The sequence below is a fragment of the Coturnix japonica genome, unplaced genomic scaffold (genome assembly GCF_054131305.1).
Source record: "Coturnix japonica strain WE unplaced genomic scaffold, WE-NBRP24 Scf039, whole genome shotgun sequence".
Lineage (NCBI taxonomy): Eukaryota > Metazoa > Chordata > Aves > Galliformes > Phasianidae > Coturnix > Coturnix japonica.
The window spans coordinates 3494675-3515905 of NW_028188942.1; the positions used below are offsets into that span (position 1 = coordinate 3494675).

At 42.3% G+C, this 21231-nt stretch overlaps 2 protein-coding genes and 1 long non-coding RNA gene across 3 annotated transcripts; all 3 read right to left on the reverse strand.

The window, feature by feature from the left end:
- Positions 1–740: 740 nt before the first annotated feature.
- LOC146753274 (kinesin-like protein KIF20B) lies at positions 741–5696 on the reverse strand. Its single transcript, XM_085530830.1, has 3 exons — positions 5614–5696; positions 4399–4594; positions 741–1948 (listed from the first exon to the last, which is right to left on the reverse strand). The coding sequence occupies exons 1-3, from the start codon at positions 5665–5667 to the stop codon at positions 741–743; spliced, it is 1458 nt and encodes a 485-aa protein (XP_085386956.1). The 5' UTR covers positions 5668–5696.
- A 480-nt stretch (positions 5697–6176) lies between these two features.
- Positions 6177–9352, reverse strand: LOC146753275 (uncharacterized). The gene is made up of 3 exons (XR_014940237.1): positions 9095–9352; positions 8197–8463; positions 6177–6438 (listed from the first exon to the last, which is right to left on the reverse strand). It is a non-coding gene; the product is annotated as an uncharacterized LOC146753275 (long non-coding RNA).
- Positions 9353–9465: 113 nt separating this feature from the next.
- Positions 9466–21008, reverse strand: LOC146753276 (myosin-binding protein C, fast-type-like). Its single transcript, XM_085530831.1, has 5 exons — positions 20958–21008; positions 12627–12798; positions 12153–12417; positions 10908–11174; positions 9466–10264 (listed from the first exon to the last, which is right to left on the reverse strand). Exons 1-4 carry the CDS (start codon positions 21006–21008, stop codon positions 11141–11143), a joined length of 522 nt encoding a protein of 173 aa, XP_085386957.1. The 3' UTR covers positions 9466–10264; positions 10908–11140.
- Positions 21009–21231: the final 223 nt, after the last annotated feature.

Consider the following 21231-nt stretch of genomic DNA (forward strand, 5'->3'; position numbering starts at 1 on the left):
TTAACTTCTGGTCCCCTCTAGAGCTTCAATGGCAACTTTACCTAAGATTTGCTGCTAGCCACACTAGTGTGAAATTTCCAGCTTCATAGTTAAAGTTTGAGAAGTTTTAACAGCAGAAAGCCAAGCATAATCTTACAGAAAAAAATAGCTCAGTTGACTACAAACCTCGCTTTGTAGTTGCTGAATTTGTTTCTCGGCATCAGAATGTTTGTCTTTTAGATCTGCATACTCTTCTTCTTTCCTCTGCAAATCTTTTTTCAAATTCAGTACAAGGGCAGAACTCTCAGAAAGAATATTTTCTAGCCTTATGTTAAAAATAAAGAGACAAAGAACATTACTGTTACACATCTCATGGAAATAGCAATTACAGCTTAATCCATGCCCTGCCTGTTGGTTTCTATTTGTAAATAGACTCTTAAATCTATCTAGACCAGTGACAAGATTTAAACAATTACTTTTGAATTTCAGCTTGCTTCTCATAATCAGATGCTGAAGCAATAAATTATTCAGATGCTATTCTGAGGGATGGACAACAAAACCACCAGAAATCCCCATATTATTCTTTATTTCCTTGCACACTCCTGTTTTCCCTTGGAACTCAAGTAGCATACCAAAGCTTCCTAAAGTAGTAGTTTGGCCATTGATAAGCATGCAGATGCATTAAGTCAAAGGGATGTTCCCATTAACTATTTTTAACTCTAGTTCATTCTCAAAGGGCTCTAAGTTAACTCAGTGGTTACTTACGATTCTATACGTTGCACTTTCTCCATTTCACTCTTTTCCTTTTCCCGAAGAGAATGTTTCATCTGCTCCAAGCTGTTTTTCAGCTGCATAACTTCTTGAATCAGATTTGCTTCATTGCTAATTAACTCTTCAAAATTTTTGTCTGCATTTGCAGACTTCTCCTGCAGAGTTGCTGTAACTGTCTCCAGATTAAGAATAATAGATTCTTTTTCTTTAAGTAATTCATTGAGTTTTGACACATTGTCTTCCATTGTCTTGGAAGCCTCCAGGCGATATTCAAGCTCTCTTATTTTTACCTCACAGTTGGCAACTTCCTCCTGAAATTGTGCAATCACTCTCTGATCTTCTGCAGTCTTTTCTTCAAACTCCTGAGTTTTCTTTTCTATTTCCTCATGTAACTGATTCACAAGATCATCTTCCTGACTAGTGGGAGTTGTAATCTCACATAGCTTCATTACAAGTTGACGATTATGATTTTCAGCATTATTCAGTCCCGCCTTTAGGTTTTCATTGTCTTGAAGCAGTGCTTTGATGTGCTGACTTTTTTGTGAGGAAACATCAACAATACTTCTGCATACTTCCCAAATCCTTTCAAGACTATAGTTAAAGGAGAGGTCCTGCACAAGATCTGAGATGGAAGAAGTCTGTGACTGAATGCATGCAGAACTAATTTGAGATGTCCCTGGCTCATCTTTTTCACAGTCTGAGGAATCCTTTACACTGACAAAGTCAGTACCGATGGCGTGAAACTCTAAGTGACATTTGTATAATTCATCTAATTTGGTCCGCATTTCTTTTACTTGTGACACTTTATCAATTATATATTCTTTGGCAACTTCTATGTTGTTAGTTAGTTGGGCATTTTTGTCTTCTAGTGTCATATTTATAGATTTCTGTTCATCCAGTTCAGAAGCAATTTCCCGATAGTCAACTTGACCCTGCAGAATTTGTTCACAGAGGACATCAGCTGTTTCTTCAGAAAAAGAAAGCTCAATACGCAGGCTTGTTACCTGCTTACTGAAATCTTCTTTTTTATTTTTTTCTCTTCTGCATTGTTCTTCAAGCACAGTTAAATGATGTTCCAAGATTTCAGTTCTTTCCCTCAGTGCTAGTACTTCCTTTCGGTACGCGGAGCACTTTTGTTTCATGTGTTCAATTGTCTTTTGCTCTACAGTGTTCTTTTTCTTTCTCTCATTTACAACTACTGTAAAACAAACAAACAAACAAACAAAAAAAAGGGAAAAGGAATGTAGCTCAGATTGATTAAAATCATTATTACATAGCAGTTCACAACACCAAGTAGCAACTTCTAAGTGAAAAACTGTCGTAATATGCAAGCCATGCCCTCACATCACATAGTATTTGATACTAGTGAAGGAATTAAAGTTCTCTGGACACGTAATCAGGTGCCTCAGATTTCTATACAGAATTAAGAGCAAAAGGTTTTCAGTCTGGAAGAACACTTTTACCATGGCACTACTCAAACCTTCCACTCCACACCAGTAGAAAATCTTATTAGATCTAAGAAACATGGGAACGAGATAGATAATTCACAGCTATATTCTTTCTATCTTCCCTGCTTCAGCAATCCCTATAAGGCAGCCAGGAATCACTCCATCTACATCTAAATGGTAGATAAACAGTTCTCTAAGAAATTTCATTCCAACTCACAGTCCTCTTACTTTCAAAAGAAAGATAAAACCCTGGACAAGTTGATCACTTAAGTGTTGATATCTGTCTCTCTTATTCAGTTGATCTCTAAACAAAATATGAGAATTCCTACTTCTGTCCACACTTACTCTTTTGCATATAAAGTTCACGCATAAAGTTGTACGAATTTGCAGATTCAAGTTTCCATAAATATTCCATTAGCTTGAGGCTGTTTTTTTCTTTAACTGGTGAGCAATTAGCTAAAATCACATGCATTTTCTTTCTATCAAAAGCGACTTCTGCTGTATTTCATCATTGCTTTAGAATCCAGTTATGTCCATTCCATAATATGCATACTTTAAGTATTAAAAAAAATAAATATAAGTCAAGACTTACTAGGGATTGTGTCACCACAACAATATATTCCATGGTGATTCTTGTACAGTCCTTTTATTACTACAACTACAGAAATGCAGAATTTTATAGTGCCCACGTGCAGCCTGCATTACATACAGATTCACATGTACTGCATGGAAACAGCCTCTTAACTCATCTAAGGAGTTTTATATACAGCCCTCAACTGATTTAAAAGTCATACTGAAGAAACAGCAGTGGCGTATTCCACCCCAAACCAGGTTTTGGGTTTTGACTGCTGCTCCCAGCAACACTAGTGAGGGGAATATGATTTATAAGTAATCTAAACACTTTATGCTGAAAACAACAAGCAAGCACTAAAGCAAGATAAATAAGACTAGGGAGAAGATGTGTAATGTTCAGTCTAGAAGCTCCTTACACAGGAAGTAGGGAAAAAGCATTATTACAGAGCATAGGAAACAAGACCTAAAAGCTCAGAGAATGGTGTAAATACCCTGAACTTGAAGCTGAGATAACCTAGCATCTCCTAAAACACTTTTGCTCGTGCTACTTATATAACTAATTCTACAAAAGAACCAGCACAACATACCTGTGCTCACTGTTCTACTGTGTATATTTAACACAGCTAAAGAATATATATTAAGCGGTTTTTGAAATTGGACGCTATTAATACTCACAAATAGAAGAAAATTTTAACATGATTGAATACTCAGTACTTCTTAACAGAAAACTTCATGCTGACATTGTGACTATCAGCTACCCATTTTAATTCCTATGTGGAGCATTGCTGTCATTAATTTTTAAATGAGAGCTTTGGTCATATGATTATAACAAACCCACTACTATTTGGAGTATGGAGGAGTCCACATCCCTCCCTCAGTCTCTGGTAAGATGCTTATATGTGATGCCATTCAGTGGTCACATTAGGATTCAATATTTATGCCAAATAAAGGCAGCAGGGACAAATCATCCAAGAACAGCATCTCATCCAAAGAAGGCCTTGACTTTCTCCCTTGCACATATTTTGCAAGAGGAATACAAGAAAGGAAGGGACTACAGCTAAGTTTTAGATTTTTCCCTTCTACATTGTATATGCCTTCCGTAATTCTAGGAACACTGATGCTCAGCTGTGCCCAGAAGTGAAGTTAAATGCATCAGAGCTTATCCAAACCATTTTGCTCAAATATTGCCCATGAGCGAGCAATTAGCAGGTCGTCAACAATTTTGATAGTTGCTTCAGGAAAAACAAAACAAACAAACAAACAAAAAAAAGCACTTGAACAGCTGATGCTACTCAGAAGATCAGCAACAGCAGTTGAAACAATCCTAAAGAAACTGCTTTAAAACTATTACCAAATCTGCAAGTGCATCAACAGATGAGGAAAAAGCAGCAAAAAGGAAAAAAATAGTGCAAAAAACTTTTATTCTTAAGCATTCAAAAATGAACAGCATAGGACCTTCTGAAAAAGGGATATTTACATAACAGTTACTTCTATTTACAGTTTAACACAGTGGCTTTTCTCCTTATACCATAAGGTACGCGCTTCACAGCCTTTTGCTTCCTATCCGGAATAGGAAGCAATTTATTGTTTTGGAAGACACCCTGTTCAAGGATGGAAGAAACTATACCTTTCTTTGGAGGTGGCTCTTCCACAGTAGGCTTATCTTCATCAGTACTGCGCTTTCTTCCCACTTCCAACTCAGTTTTCTCTTGTTTCAGTGCTTTAACTGAAAGCACTGAAAATTGGCTGCTTTCAGTTCCTTTATTAGTGTTCTCTTCTGCCGGTTCTGCTTTAATGGTAGTTAAATGGTAGGCAGTCTTTTCCTGTATTGATATAAGATCAGTTACATTGAAGCTTAACAAAAGGAGCACTTAAGTCTCAGTAATTTTCTGTAGGCAAATATTTACACAAAACCATACAGCTAATATATTTACCCAGTGACTCTATAGACATCAGTTACAAATTTCAATAGCAGACACAACAAGTACACCTTCAGATAATGACAAGTGCAATACTTGGTAGAGTATACAAGGGAAAGCAAGAGCCTAGCAGGTTACAAAGTAAAAGACTTGCACACAATCAAGAGTTTACCAGTTTATCAAAGAATTTCCTGTTTCCAAGAAGTCAACAAAATTACAAACATGGTCAAAGAGCAAATGGTCAGCTCTCATACAAGTTCATCACATCACACTTCTGCTAAGCTGCTAAAATCACTTTCATCGTGACAGATATAATCCAACCTTAAAGCTTAGTCAGCTCTGTCACGCATATTTTAGATTGTGTCCTTGACCACAAGTGAAGCTTCCTTACTTACAAGATGACGATTGTTAAGCCATGCTGGCACTGCCAAGGACTGATTATTCATCTTTAGTAACTTATGAAAAGAAAAGCTTCAGAAGTGTTCAGGCCACACAATCTCACAGATAGAGTTGGAGCCTTGTTCTTGGAAGAAGTAATAGGTGAGGACATGACTACTCATCACAGTCAGCTTTAATACCATGGAAATACTAAGTTGCAGTGATGCAGACAGTCAAAGACTAAGAAGGGTCAAGTTGCTAAGCTTACAAGGTTAGAGATCTGAGTGACAGAATTAACTATAAATGTTTTCAGAGCTACTTCAGGCTACCAAACATCAAAAAATGAACAAAAACCACCAGAAGTGGTATGCACACATACTTAATCAAGCTAGTCTTCACATATTCAGTAGCTCGCAGTACATTAGTCAGGATAAAGTTTTATGGACTGCATAGAACGCGGAGATATCCTGAGCATTCATAGCATTTTAAGCTACCACAAGTTGGTATTAAAACAATTTTACACAACATCTTCTTGATAAAGTTACCTCAGTTGCTTCTTTAAGTTGCTCAACAGACTCATCCAATTTAATCACCTGCATTTCAAAGTCTGTAACACACAGAAAAGGTTGTATTACATAAGTAGCCAATAGATAGTTTATTAAGTAAACAATTTTTCCAGATATTCTAATGTTTAGGTAGCTTTTGAACAGATTAATTAATTTGCATGTGGTCTTCACTTATTGGGAGTGATTCAAAAGTTTTCTAAATTTCTTGGAACAAAAACATTGCATCAACAAGACATAAAGAAGAGTAGAGATTACAATATAAAAGTAAAAATCAAGATATAGACATTTAACCCCATACTTACGAAAGCGTAAAGCTGCTAGTTGCAGTTTAAAGGAGAGGGGGGGAAAAAGAAAAGAAATAACCAAAACCCGTGGAATTGCTGAACCTGAATATACACAAGGAACAAACTATCACTTATCTACAGGCTATGGTTCCAAAGGTAGAACATCTCCTCTAATTCCTACTCAGACTGGTTATTTCTCTTTTAGATTAATGAACTATTTCTGTCTTCTACCTTTCACATCGCATAACTCACCTTTGTTCTTCTGCATCAGCTCTTCTTCAGTTTTAAGTAGTTTGGTGTTTTTCTCTGTTAGCTCTTCTTTGGTCTCCATCAGTTCAAAGTTAGTTTTCTCCAGCTGCTTTTCAAACCAGCCAGTATCTTCCTTCGGGTCCCCCAGGGATACAATGGAACTATGTGCTGCCTCAGCTTGCTCTTTAATATCCATGACATCATAATGCACAGAATCAAGAATGCCCTCAGGATCAACACAGGTGTCAGGCACTATGCTATGTTCTCCACGCTGAAACGTAATTTATAATCAGTTAAAACTGGTGAATAGCTGACTTCATAATAGCTGTTATTTCTACAGATAGTCTGGATAGCCACTATGAAGACAGCCATACAAGAAGTTTTTAATTTCAGCTTCAAAACCCACCTCACAAATTCACATACAACACGACAGTGATTCGTATGGGGGGAAGATAAGTGGCATTCTAGTAACAGCTAATATATTTTATAGTATTTGATGACCACACTCCCTTTTTTTTTTTTTTTTTTTTTTTTTTAAATATTACCCCAGATTGATCTCCTTCAAATTTAATGTACAAGTTCGGACTCCCCTTTTCTTTGTATACAGCGTAAATTTTCATTTTGTGTTGCAGAAACAAGGAAAACGCCCAAATTCCCAAAGCTTTCTGAAACTGTTCTTAAGGCTCAGCAACTATTCCTGCTAGATGAAGAATAGATGTATCTTGCTCATCATACAGCAACACAGCATGCACTTCTTTGTAAACAGCCTTGTGTTTCTATAAGATGTGCCCATAACATTTAAATAGTAAAAAGGAAAATATTTAATAAAAAAAAAAGGAAAATATTTAAGAAAAAAAAAAAAGAAAAATACCAGGGTGTCATGGTTTAATAATTTTGTAATTTTGCTATCAGTATTCCACATCATAACATCATATAAGGCATGAATAATTTTACTGCTCCCGAACACTTGCAGTATATCGATGATATTGTCGTGTGGGGCCATACAGCAGCAGAGATTTTCAAGAAAAGAAAACAGATAATCCAAATTCTTTTGCAAGCTGGTTTTGCCATTAAGCGCAGCAAGGTGAAGGGGTCTGCCCAGGAAATCCAGTTCTTAAGTGTAAAATGGCAAGATGGGCATCGACACATCCCAGCAGATGTGATTGAAAAAATCACTGCTATGTCTCCTCCCACCACCAAGACAGAGACCCAATCTTTTCTGGGAGTAGTGGGCTTTTGGAGAATGCATGTCCCAAACTACAGCCACATAGTAAGCCCCCTCTATCAGGTAACGTGGAAGAAGAATAAGTTCTCATGGGGTCCTAAGCAGCAGCAGGCTTTTGAGCAGAGAAAACAAGAAATAGCCCGTGCCGTGGCCTTGGGGCCAGTACGGACAGGACAGGATGTAAAGAACATCCTCTACACTGCTGCTGGAGAGAAAGGTCCCACTTGGAGTTTGTGGCAAAGAGCCTCAGGAGAAACCCAAGGCCAACCCCCGGGACTTTGGAGTCGAGCATATAAAGGGTCTGAGGAGTGCTACACTCCAACTGAGAAAATCTTAGCCGTGTACGAGGGGGTTTGGGCTGCTTCTGAAGTAGTTGGGACAGAGGTTCAGCTCCTTCTAGCACCTCGCTTGCCTGTGGCCCCCCTGTCACGGACACAGATTTTTGTTTAAACCGTGACAACTACCCAGAATGCAGCATAAGGGAATTTTTGCCTAGAACTCTGGAGGACTATTTTTAACTCAGAAAGGTCAGAGATAGAAAGTTCACACTGATTTCTGGGTCACCAGCCTCACCGTACATCAGCATTTTTGGTTTTTAAATGATACATAAAGTTCTCAATGGCACTGCTCTAGTCGGTAGTTCTTTCCCTTTCCGTGCAGCTTGCTCTGTGCATGGCTTGTGAACTGCTATTCAGGCCAGACAGCTGCAGCCCCAAAGACCTGCCATAAATGTACAAATTCTACCAGGATAATGTCTTGGTAGTGGAGAAACAGGATGCGCAGTCATATGGCTCTCACACATACCTTGTACAACCAGCTTGGCTCTGGACTGGGCATCACCAATGTCACAGGTGTACACATCACTGTCACTTTTCTCCAGATTTTTTATGCTCAGCTGCAGGTCTCGTCCTTTCTGTGCCCTCTTGTATTTCCTGCCAGGCCTGAGCACAGCAATGCCTTTCCTCCATATGACGAAGGATGCGGCTTTCTCGCTCTGACATGTAAAAAGTGCACTTCTACTTTCTTCAATTTTCACATCTGAAAGTTCCTTGATAAAGTAATTAGGTTTTTCTGGAAGGAAAAAAAAAAAAGTATGAGGGTGTAGGACAAAGGGATTTGTTACCCCAACAAGTCCCAAGCATACAGAGGTGTCCTGAATCTCCTTTGCCCTCATTTCAGAATATCACATAGAGATGCAAAGAGTCTAAGAAGACCACAGAGTCCACCCATTTACATAGGTTTGATAATTCCAGTAGATATCTGCAAAGTTCAATACCATTATACATGCGCTGGTAGGATCTCATCTGATAAACTGCATATAGTTTTGATTACACATATTCAATATAGACTAATTCAGATTGCCATCTTTTCGTGGCTCACTAACACCCAAGATCATAGAATCATAGAATGATCACAGAATCATAGAGTGGCCTGAGTAGAAAAGGACCTCAAAGATCATCTAGTTTCAAACCCCCTGCCAAGGGGTCACCAACCACCAGACCAGGCTGCCCAGATCCACATCACACTGGAGAATCATTCAGTTTCCAGATTATTTTAAGGAAAAGACTTTAATCCATCATATTTTCTGAAAACTAAGAATTGATCCTGCTCAAGGAAACAGAAGAGAAAAACATCACCCACAGGCTGCAGATATTTACCTCGACTTCTCTACATGCCATCCCCAGTGTGCTTTTCAACTCACCTTGCACAGTGACCCTGGCTTTTGTTTCAGAGTCCTCTGTCTCACAGGGGTACTCCCCACTGTCCTTGGCAGTAGAGTCATGGATGATCAGAATGGCCCCACTTCCCTCCTGCTGCAAGTCATACTTCTGGCTTTTTCTGATTGCTTTGCCATCCTTGTACCACCTGATGTTCAAATCCGGTTTTGACAGCTCACAGCTCAGGCTGATGTCCTGCCCTGCTGCTGCTGTCTTATCCTCCAGCTGTTTTGAAACCTCAGTAGGTTTTCCTGGAAGAAAACATTGCTTTTTGAGTAACATACACTTAGGGTAGGATGCCTCTCTCAAAATACATGCATCTACATGCTGGAGATAAGTTAGAGAGGCACTTGCAACAGACGCCATCCTACAGCCAGCAGTAATCTGCAAAGTACAGACAATAGAATTCCAGGCAGCATTTATTCTCTCTTAAATCTACCCCATTGAGGATGATGAACCATGTCTGAAAACTGCCTCTTTCTTCTCTCCACTCATCACACTGGGAGCCTCGGATGATGCTCTCAGATGCACATGCTCTAGATAGGAATTTGTTGTACAGCTAGATGGTGTGAAGGCCATCCCTTCAGCTTATACTTAGAGGATATTTGCTCCCACAGTTCCCTCAACAGAGCATTCCTGATTTACTGTTAATGGAACAAGCTGTAGTGAGATGCCCATTTCCAACACTACCCCAGTGCTTTGGGTAGTTCTCACATTTGTGTAAAATGTTTCCTCCTTTTACTTATTTTTAAGAGAAATTCTCAGTGCTTCAAGGTTCAAGTAGAAGGTTGCTATTCACTTTAACCATATTATGAGTTAGCTCTCACGACAATCTTATCAGAAGACAGTTGAAGGAATCAGACCCCAGAATCTCTCCCATCTCATTGCCTTTCACAGAGAGGCTTTGGAGGTTAGACCACGGGCAGTAAAAACGACTTCCCCAGCGTCAGTAGGAGTCACACTTTTGATAAGGAGAGCCTATTTCTGACTCACGTTAGAAGCTTTAAATCACCCACCACTTTCCACTCTGCTTCCATTCAGTGTCCAGTTGAACTCATCAATGCTTTCATGGGACGGAATGCATTCAAAAGTACAATCTTCTCCCTCCTGGATTTCAGTGTTTTTCAGCCGTTTGGTAATGCCACTATTCAGCTCTAGAAGGAAAGAGATAGGTTAGTATGAGGTTTATATGGAGAAAAGGCATTTGTGACTGACATGAGTAGCAGCACTGGTGTTTTAACTCAGGATTTGCAGAACATGGCTACGTTCCTCACTGATGTATTCTCTAAGACATTCTCCACTCAGAATTACCAGAAAGCTATTAAAAAAAAGAGACGTGAATCTCTTGTCTTTGCTCTGGAAGAACTACAAGGAGAGCAGCTCAGCCCATGGAGCAGAATGAAGATTCAATGAGCCACAGAGGGAAAAACCTAACAGAGAGGACAACTCTAGGATGCTGTGTGAGAAAAAGGGTTTTGCCTATGACAAGAAATCAAATGTTTCTATTAGCTAATTTGTTACCATCCTACCCTACTGGTGTTCAAACCATTTCTCCATTTTAGGGATGTTTAGAAAGGAAATATTTCCAGGACATTCTTGATGTGTTTGGTGATTTTCATGGCAAAATGAGACACATTTACATCAAAAGCAATGGGAATTTTCCAGACATCACTGCGCTAAATTGCAGTAATACACTTCTATTGTAGAAACTATTAAGGCTCGTGGGGGAATATGTGTAAGACATAGTGACCACACTGAATGTGCTTTCAGCACTCCTTCACTTTCCACAGTACTTACCCTGAATGCCGACATTTGACTTGGCAACATCAGTGCCAATATCACAGGTATAGAAACCTGCATCTGACTTCTCGAGGTCATGGATAAGGGGACATAGGGTCTTCCCAGACTGTACCAGCTCATACTTGTTGCCAGAAGAGAGCACAACACCGTCCTTTTTCCTCACTGGTTTGACCTTCTCTTTAGAGACTTCGCATTCCAATTTAATCACACCCCGCTCCTCAACAAAAACATCATCCAAGGACTTCATGAAGACAGCAGGCTTCTCTGCAATTAAACAGGCAAAACAGAACAACGTGATACAGAAGTTGAGACATTTCCAGTTGTGTTCAGATTTTTAAATAGGGATCAATAAATCTTTACCAGTACTGACGACACCAGTATAGAACCTAAAGCGATTTCATGTCCGTTGACTGAATGCGCTTTATGGAATTCTGAACTAATCAGGAGGAGAATACAGGGAACAGGAGGGACAGCCTGCATTGCCGGTGGGTGGGACTGATATCATATGAAGTAATTGGGATGCAGCTCTTCTAAAGCTGGAGAGCCGGCATTGCCCTCACGTACTCATACAGCAGGCCTCAGGATTAAGAGGATAAGCTGCTGAACAATTTTGATTTTCCTGTTTTATTGACTCCTTTTATCTATCTTCTATTTCACACATCAGATGTTTATAATGGGGAAAAAACACCCACCAAATGCAAAAGAAAGGAGAAAAATGAAATCCTTCAAACTCTGGAGTGCATAGAGTAAAAGAGCTTAATTGCTGGGGAGATCAGATTAGAATCACAGTATCCTTAGAATTGGAAGAGACCCTTAAAGGCCATCTAGCCCAGCTCCCCTGCAATAAACAGGGACATTCACAGCTAGATCAGGTTACTCACAGCCTGGTCATTAGTCATTCCAGAGGCAAAACACACACTGAATGAGCTCTCCCTGCAGTCATAAATACTTGGAGACAACAGCATTGACACTGCATGTTACTGAAGCAGTAAAAGAAATTGCTCTTGTAACTCTTCTTGTGTTAAGTAAAATGATGATAAAAAGCAATGGAATGCTTTGGCAGGACACCAAAACCATCCTCCTTCGTTGATATCTGCTGCAATGGAACCTTCCACTGGAAGAAAGCCCCTGATGTCTTGTCACCCCAGAGAGGTGAGCATTAGAAGCAGGACTGCTGCACAATAGAATGAACTGGGGCTCCTTAGCATCTCTTACATCCAGGAGGGGTGTGATCAGACCCACCTCTCACCTTCAGGTGCGCTTTCTGACACCTTGTCTGACTTCACTGTCACTGTGCCAGCATCCTCAGGCTTAACCTGCTTCATTGTCAGTTTGCAGCAATTGCCAACGTTCTTGATGTCCTTGTAATTGTTGGTGTAAAGGAGGTTGCCATTCAGAAACCATTCCACGTCCTCGTCATCATGGGACAGCTCGCAGGAGAAGACAGCAGAGCTCTCTTCTTCAATTTCTACATCCTGCAAGTGCTTCGTTACTTCTACATTGCGGGCTGTGGGGAAACAAGGTTAACTGTTACCACTGTTACTATAAATCATACTGGGATGTGGTAGAATGGTTGGACTAGACGATCTTTGTGTAGTATTCTCAGTGAAGATTATACATTTATAAAGTTAGCAGGAGAGAACGGCAGAAATCAACCAAGAGAAGAGAAATCTGAGGTGAAATAGGACATGTAAGAGACCACCCCCCTGCTCTTACCTTCAGCTGTCAGCGTGGTTTCAGTCTCTGCAATTCCTGCCTTGCACTTGTACACACCAGCATCATTGGGCTTCAGCTTCAGAATCTTGAGCTCTGCTGAATGCTTATCCCTCTTGATCTTGTACTTGTCAGAGGGCACGATGGGTGTGTGGCCCTTGAACCATTTCACAAGCTTTGGAGAAGGCCTGAAGTCACAGGACAGGATGACAGAATGATGTTCCAAAGCTGTCTTGTCCTCCAGCTTCCTGGTGATTTGTATATGGTAATCTGCAAAGCAGGGCTGGAAGAGAAGAAAGGATGAGGACAATTGGAAGAAGAGGAAAGTCTCTTGCGTCTGCTCCATTTCAATTAATCTCATGTTCACAATGGTTTTTTGAACCACTCTAAAGATAAAAAAAACGATTGTCTATAGGGAATGCCATTGACTACATTTCTATAAAGTAATACTGTATATTATCTACCAAATGCAAGGTCCAGCTGTCCTGGTTTAATAATTTTGTAATTTTTACTATCAGTATTCCACATCATAACATCATATTAAGCATGAATAATTTTACTGAATCTGCAACTTACAGAAGAAGACTACATCTCCCAGGGAACAACACGATAGGTCACGGGACCTGGACTCTATATTAACTCTGTCGCAGAACAGACTGACGTCTTTCGAGTTCTGGCGTTCAGGGGAGTGTGTGGGAGCCTTCAGCCGTTCGCCTAGATTCACAGTAGGCCTCTCGGTTACGGGACTCATTCTCTCTCCTATTTTGCTTGATTCGTTAGCTCAATTTTCAATTATATTGTATTATATTGTGTTATCCTGTATTTCGATATAGTATTTAGTAAATAAGTGTGCCTCCTTAGATCGTTGCCGCTGTTTTCTTTTCCTAATTAATTTTTTTCCTTTCGGCCTAGGGCCCCTCCGGGGCCCACGGCCCCTGTCACGGGCGCAGGTGGATTTTTAGTTCAAACCGTGACAGATTTTGGTGGAGATGCTGGGGGGGAATTGAGTTGCGATTTTTTTTCTGTGTTTTCTTCTGTTGCTCTTTTAGCTTTTAACAGAGCTACGAGTTTTTTCCCTGTTAAGGAGCTATCTCGTGTTTGCGATTCTGCACCTGCGAGCTTGACCTTGAAAGTCCAGGCGGACTGCCAATACTCCGGTATATTTTATAAACACTGCTGAGCTTTGTTTTCTTTTACTTTTTTCTCTCTATTGGAGGAAAAAAAAAAAAAATGTTTTCTCTACTAAATTTGTTTTACCAGGGACTGTGTGCCATTGGTTCCTTTTTTGAGACGCTCCGAACATATTGGGTCATGTTTAAGCTGGCCACTTTTTCTTATGGAGCTATACAATTGGATAATGGATTGAAAGCATGGTTAGCAATGCTCACTTCGTATCTGTATACAGCTCCAGAGGGAGCAACTAATGCAACTAATTATACAGAAATGGTGATTTTTAAGCGTGCTCCTCTTTCTTTCTATGAATCCTTTATGCAGTTCTTGAATGATCAGTGGGCCACACTCTTAATCTCCCTGATCTTACTGTTGATTATTGTAATAATCTCACTCAGTATCTGGATTTATAACATCCGGAGGAAGTCTTCCCTAGAACCAGAGAATACTGAGTGGCAGGGAATTGAAGAGATTCTCAAAGGACAGACATCTTCAGTGTTATGGAGCTTCACTCCTGAACACTTGAAGAATCCTGAGAGTTTGATTGCATATTTGAGGCAGGAATGTTGTGGCTCAGGCAGATCTCAGGAGGCACAAATGATTTTGGGCCTAGCTAATGCTTATCGGGCCTTAGTCAATACCATTCCTGAGAGGGAAGTTTTTGAAGCTGAGAGAGAGAGTCTCAGGGCCGAGAAGGAGAGTCTTAGAGCTGAGGCAGAAAAACTTTGGACTGAGAAGGTAGAGAGAGAAAAAGTTTTTGAAGCTGAGAGAAAAGATCTCCTGTACCAACGAGACTCAATCTGGTACGAGAAGGAGAGTCTTAGAGCTGACGCAGAAAAACTTTGGGATGAGAAGGTAGAGAGAGAAAAAGCTTTTGAAGCTGAGAGAAAAGATCTCCTGTACCAACGAGACTCAATCTGGTACGAGAAAGAGAATCTTAGAGCTGACGCAGAAAAACTTTGGGATGAGAAAATCTCCCTGCAATCCCAACTCAACACTCTCCAGTCCGAGCACGGCGCCCTCCGGTCCGAGCACGACACTCTCCAGTCCGAGCACAGCACCCTCCGGTCCGAGCACGACACTCTCCAGTCCGAGCACGGCGCCCTCCGGTCCGAGCACGACACTCTCCAGTCCGAGCACGGCGCCCTCCGGTCCGAGCATGACACTCTCCAGACTGAGCGCGATGCCCTCCGGTCCGAGCACGACACTCTCCAGTCCGAGCACAGCGCCCTCCGGTCTGAGCACGACACTCTCCAGTCCGAGCACAGCGCCCTCCGGTCCGAGCACGACACTCTCCAGTCCAAGCACAGCGCCCTCCGGTCCGAGTACAACACTCTCCAGATTGAGCGCGATGCCCTCCGGACCGAGCACAATGCCCTCCAGACCGAGCACAACACTCTCCAGTCCAAGTATGACGCCGTCCAGTCTGAGTGCGGCACCCTCCAGGCCAAGCATGATGCCTTCCAATCCAACTGCGACACCCTCCAGTCCGAGCACAACACTCTTCAGTCTGTGCATAATGCCCTCCGGTCCGAGCATAATACTCTTCAGACTGAGCACAATGCCCTCCGGACCGAGCACAACACTCTTCAGTCCGAGCATAATGCCCTCCAGTCCGAGCATAACGCTCTTCAGACCGAGCACAATGCCCTCCAGACCAAGCTCAACACTCTCCAGACTGAGCACACTGCCCTCCAGGCCGAGCATAACGTCCTCCGGTTCGGGTACAACACTCTCCAGTCCAACTACAACAGCCTCCAGACTGAGCTTGGTGCTGTCCAGTTTGAGCGGAACGCTCTCCGAGACCAGCTATGTGCCCTCCAGGGTGAGTTGAATGTATTTAACCAACTACCAGGGGCACATGTAGTCCAATTTGGCCAGCCATTGGGGGCACATGTAGTCCAATCTGACCAGCCACCGGGGGCACAGGTAGTCCAATTGGACCAACCATCTGGGACACCAGATACAATGTTGGTTGCCCCTGTAAGAGGGCGAAAGACAAAACAAGTTTCAACTCAGTTAGAGAAAATGCAGAAGGAGTTAGAAGAGCGGAGGGAGTTAGGAGAGCAGGACTCAGGAGACTCAGGGGACTCGGGAGAGCGGGGGAAGTCAGAAGACCAGAAGAAGTTGGAGGAGCAGAGGATGTTAGAGGGGTATAAAAAGATGATAGAGGAGCAGAAGATGATAGAGGAGCAGAAGAAGTTAGAGGAGCAGAGAAAGTTAGGAGAGAGGAAAAAGAAGGAGGGTTACCTGGAGGAAATAACACAAGCGTCAGGGTCAGGGTCAGAGTCAGAAGAGGAGCCAAAAGCTAGTTTTTCTTTACGAGAATTTCTCAAGACCAAACTTGTAGATGGGGCAGCCTCATCAACACAGTTGCCACCATCAACACCTGGGACTCTTGATAGAGCAAAAGGTGAGCAAAGTATTACGACCATTATTGATCGATCTTTTAAACTGAGTGAAATTCGAGATCTAAGAAAGGATTACACACGTCAGCCAAAAGAAAATATGGTCACTTGGTTACTTCGCTGCTGGGACAATGGTGCCAACAGTGCATGGCTCGATGGCAATGAAGCTCGCCAACTGGGTAGCATTTCCAGGGACCCACGTGTGGACAGAGGTATTGGCACATGCCAAAATTGGTCCTACACCCTCTGGAAGCGGATGTTGATAGCGGTAAGAGATAGATTCCCCTTTAAAAGGGACTTGGAGCCTGAGAGAAAGAAATGGACTGATATTGAGAAAGGTATCCAATTTTTGAGAGAAAATGCTCTGGTGGAAATGCTATACAGCCGCGAGTTCAATCGTAACGATCCAGACCAATTACATGATCCTGAAGCAGTCCGCGTTCCACGACAAATGTGGCGTGACTTTACAAAAGCAGCTCCAGAAAAGCATGCCAGTGCACTTGCATTAGTATATGGCAAAGGGGACAGGAAACCCTTTGTGAATGAACTAATTGGCAGACTTCAGGAACTTGAATTATTTATAAGTGCCACAGAAGTTAATCTGTATACTTCAGCCATTGTCAAAATTGTGGAAAGGTTAAACGAAGTGGAGGGAACACAAAATGATATTATTGACAAATTGGCTAATGTGCCTGATGTAGATGAATCCACGGTGGTACAAGATGATGGAAACCAGGATTTCCACAATCGCCTCTTGAGGAAGCTAAACAACATGAGTTCCTCTCGACCTGTATCATCGAAAATCTCAACCATTAAAAAGAGACGTCCTCGTATTCAAGCAAATGACGATGATAAGTCACCTCGAATCAACAATGAGACTACACATCTTGCCTTGTTGCTTTTCCTCTGTAGTCATGGGGAGGACATGAAGAAGTGGTGTAATTCATCCACTTCTGCACTTCAGGCACGAGTGAAAGAATTACAAGGTGAAACAACTACCAAGGTGAACTCTTCCAAGAAGGGGAGAGTTCCAGTTGCTGCAAGTCAACGAGGTAAACAATAGAGGGGCCCTGCCCCCAGCCAGGGGGGGGAAAGGGACAACAGAGTATACTGGACTGTGTGGATTAAGTGGCCTGGCACATCTCAACCACAGAAATATAAAGCCTTGGTGGACACTGGTGCACAATGCACCCTAATGCCCTCAAGTCACCAAGGGACACAACCAATTTATATCCATGGAGTGACTGGGGGTTCCCAAGAATTGACTATGTTGGAGGCCGAAATAAGCCTCACTGGTAAAAACTGGCGAATGCACCCTATTGTGACTGGTCCAGAGGCTCCATGTATACTGGGAATCGATTACCTTAGGATGGGATATTTCAAGGATCCCAAGGGGTATCGATGGGCCTTTGGGATAGCTGCTGTAAACACAAATGGTGTTAAGCAGCTGTCAACTTTACCTGGTCTGTCAGATGATCCTTCTGCTGTGGGGTTGCTCCAGGTAAAAGACCAAGAGGTACCAATTGCCACCAAAGTGGTTCACAGACGGCAGTACCGCACCAATAGGGACTCATTGCTCCCCATTCACAAGCTAATTCGCCAATTAGAAAATCAGGGAGTGATTAGCAAAACGCACTCGCCTTTTAACAGCCCCATATGGCCAGTGCGTAAAACCAGTGGGGAATGGAGGCTGACGGTAGATTACCGTGGCCTGAATGAAGTTACACCTCCATTAAGTGCTGTTGTACCAGACATGTTAGAACTCCAATATGAACTGGAGTCAAAAGAAGCTAGGTGGTATGCCACCATTGATATTGCTAATGCTTTCTTCTCCATCCCATTGGCTGCAAAATGTAGGCCACAGTTTGCTTTTACCTGGAGAGGTATTCAGTATACCTGGAACCGTTTACCCCAGGGGTGGAAGCACAGCCCAACAATTTGCCATGGATTAATCCAAGCTGTTTTGGAACAGGGTAATGCTCCTGAACACTTGCAGTATATTGATGACATTGTAGTGTGGGGCCATACAGCAGCAGAGGTTTCCAAGAAAGGGAAACAGATAATCCAAATTCTTTTGAAAGCTGGTTTTGCCATTAAGCGCAGCAAGGTGAAGGGGCCTGCCCAGGAAATCCAGTTCTTAGGCATAAAATGGCAAGATGGACGTCGTCACATCCCAGCAGATGTGATTGACAAAATCACTGCTATGTCTCCGCCCACAAATAAAACAGAGACCCAATCTTTTCTGGGAGTAGTGGGCTTTTGGAGAATGCATGTCCCAAACTACAGCCACATAGTGAGCCCTCTCTATCAGGTAACACGGAAGAAGAATAATTTCTCATGGGGTCCTGAGCAGCAGCAGGCTTTTGAGCAGATAAAACAAGAAATAGCCCGTGCCGTGGCCTTGGGGCCAGTACGGACGGGACAGGATGTGAAGAACATCCTCTACACTGCTGCTGGAGAGAAAGGTCCCACCTGGAGTTTGTGGCAAAGAGCCTCAGGAGAGACCCGAGGTCGACCCCTAGGATTTTGGAGTCGAGCATATAAAGGGTCTGAGGAGCGCTACACTCCGACTGAGAAGGAGATCTTAGCCGTGTATGAGGGGGTTCGGGCTGCTTCTGAAGTAGTTGGGACAGAGGTTCAGCTTCTTCTAGCACCTCGCTTGCCAGTAATTAACTGGATGTTTAAAGGACAGGTTCCCTCCACCCATCATGCTACTGATGCCACTTGGAGTAAGTGGACTTCATTAATTACTCAGCGAGCTCGAATAGGAAAACTCAGCCGTCCTGGAATTCTAGAAGTGATCATGGACTGGCCTGAGAGTAAAAAAATTGAAACACCACCTACAGAAGAGGTATCACGTGCTAAAGAGGCACCACCATACAATGAGCTACCAGAAAACGAAAAGAAATTTGCCCTATTCACAGACGGATCATGTCGTATTGTAGGGAAGCATCGCAGATGGAAAGCTGCTGTATGGAGCCCCACACGACAAGTTGCAGAGGCCACTGAAGGTAAAGGAGAATCAAGTCAATTTGCAGAGGTAAAGGCTGTTCAGCTGGCTTTAGATGTGGCTGAACGGGAGAGGTGGCCAATGCTTCATCTTTATACTGATTCATGGATGGTGGCAAATGCCTTATGGGGGTGGTTGCAACAGTGGGAGGATGATAATTGGCAACGAAAGGGTAAACCTGTTTGGGCTGCTGAACTGTGGAAAGACATTGCTGCCCGAATAAGGAACATTGTTGTAAAGGTGCGCCATGTAGATGCTCATGTGCCTAAAAGTAAGGCTACTGAAGAACATAAAAATAACCATCAGGTTGATCGAGCTGCCAAAATTGAGGTGGCTCAAATAGACTTGGACTGGCAGAACAAGGGTGAATTATTCCTGGCTCGGTGGGCCCATGAGACTTCAGGTCATCAAGGAAGGGATGCAACATATAAGTGGGCCAGAGACCGAGGGGTGGACTTAACTATGGACGCTATTGCTCAAGTTATTCATGATTGTGAAACATGCGCCATAATTAAACAAGCCAAGAGGATGAAACCTCTTTGGGGGGAAGGGCGATGGCAAAAGTATAAATATGGAGAGGCATGGCAGGTTGATTATATCACCTTGCCACGATCTCGCAATGGTAAGCGTTATGTACTCACCATGGTGGAGGCAACCACTGGGTGGCTCGAAACATACGCAGTACCCCATGCTACCGCCCGAAACACCATATTAGGGTTGGAAAAGCAAATCCTGTGGCGGCATGGCACTCCAGAAAGAATTGAATCTGATAATGGGACTCATTTCAAGAATTCCCTTGTAACCACTTGGGCCAAAAATCATGGCATTGAGTGGATTTACCATATTCCCTATCATGCACCAGCTTCTGGTAAGATTGAATGATTCAATGGGTTGTTGAAAACTATGTTGAAAGCAATGGGTGGCGGAACGTATAAAAATTGGGAGAACCATTTAGCAGAAGCCACCTGGTTGGTCAACACTCGAGGATCTAGTAATCGCAATGGTCCTAACCAATCCAGCTCCCTACGTACCGTGGAGGGAGATAAGGTTCCTGTAGTACACATAAAGAGCGTGTTGGGAAAGACGGTTTGGGTCCTTCCAGCGTCTGGAAAGGGCAAACCTCTCCGGGGTACTGTCTTTGCCCAGGGACCTGGGTGCACATGGTGGGTGATGGACAAAAATGGGAATGTTCAATGTGTACCACAAGGGAATTTGATGTTGGGGGAGTGCAGCCAATGATTTTCCTGTAAATATATAGGTAGAGTCTCAGAAAATATTTCAATTAGGTACAGAATAGTTCAATTAGGTATAGGACTTAAGATAGAGTGGATTAATGTTAAGGAAACACTTTTTCTCTATATACCTTAATTAGGCATTCTGTAAGCAAGTTTTCCATCTGGACTCTATATCCTGCACTGGCCATGCATGAGTAGAGCACACATGGAAAGAAGTATAAGTCAAAAGGAAATCTGCTGTTGTTGCAGAAAGGAACCAGGTCGAGACTCGAACTCGTGGGTACTCCAGGGTTGATTTTATTAACAAGCTCAGTGCTCAGGTGAAACATGCATACAGAGCTTGGGTCACTCCTAGTGAATGACCCTTAAGCTTTACAAACGTCCTATATTTATATGATTAGGTAAACATTACATCATTTATGTTATTCATTTCTCGTGATTAATCAATACATCTTCAGTTCTTCTTTCTCGTGTTTCATCCTAGGCCCAGGCTTCATGCTTCACGTGTTACTCTTCTTTTGAACTTGTCCAAAAACTCATTATCTTCTTTCATCCGAGCCATCCGGGCTAGACCAGTCCATTCCATCTGTCTTATGGTTAAACTATACATTTTAACTGATTAACTACTAAATAGCAATGTCAGCACTATTATTGTCTACCTCTGCTGTTTCATAACTTCACAATACTCTAACACCCCTACATGGGTCATGGTTCAGGGCTATACAGGGGATACTTGAGTAGCATATTGGTTGAGAAATTTACCATTTTTCCTAACAAAAAACTAA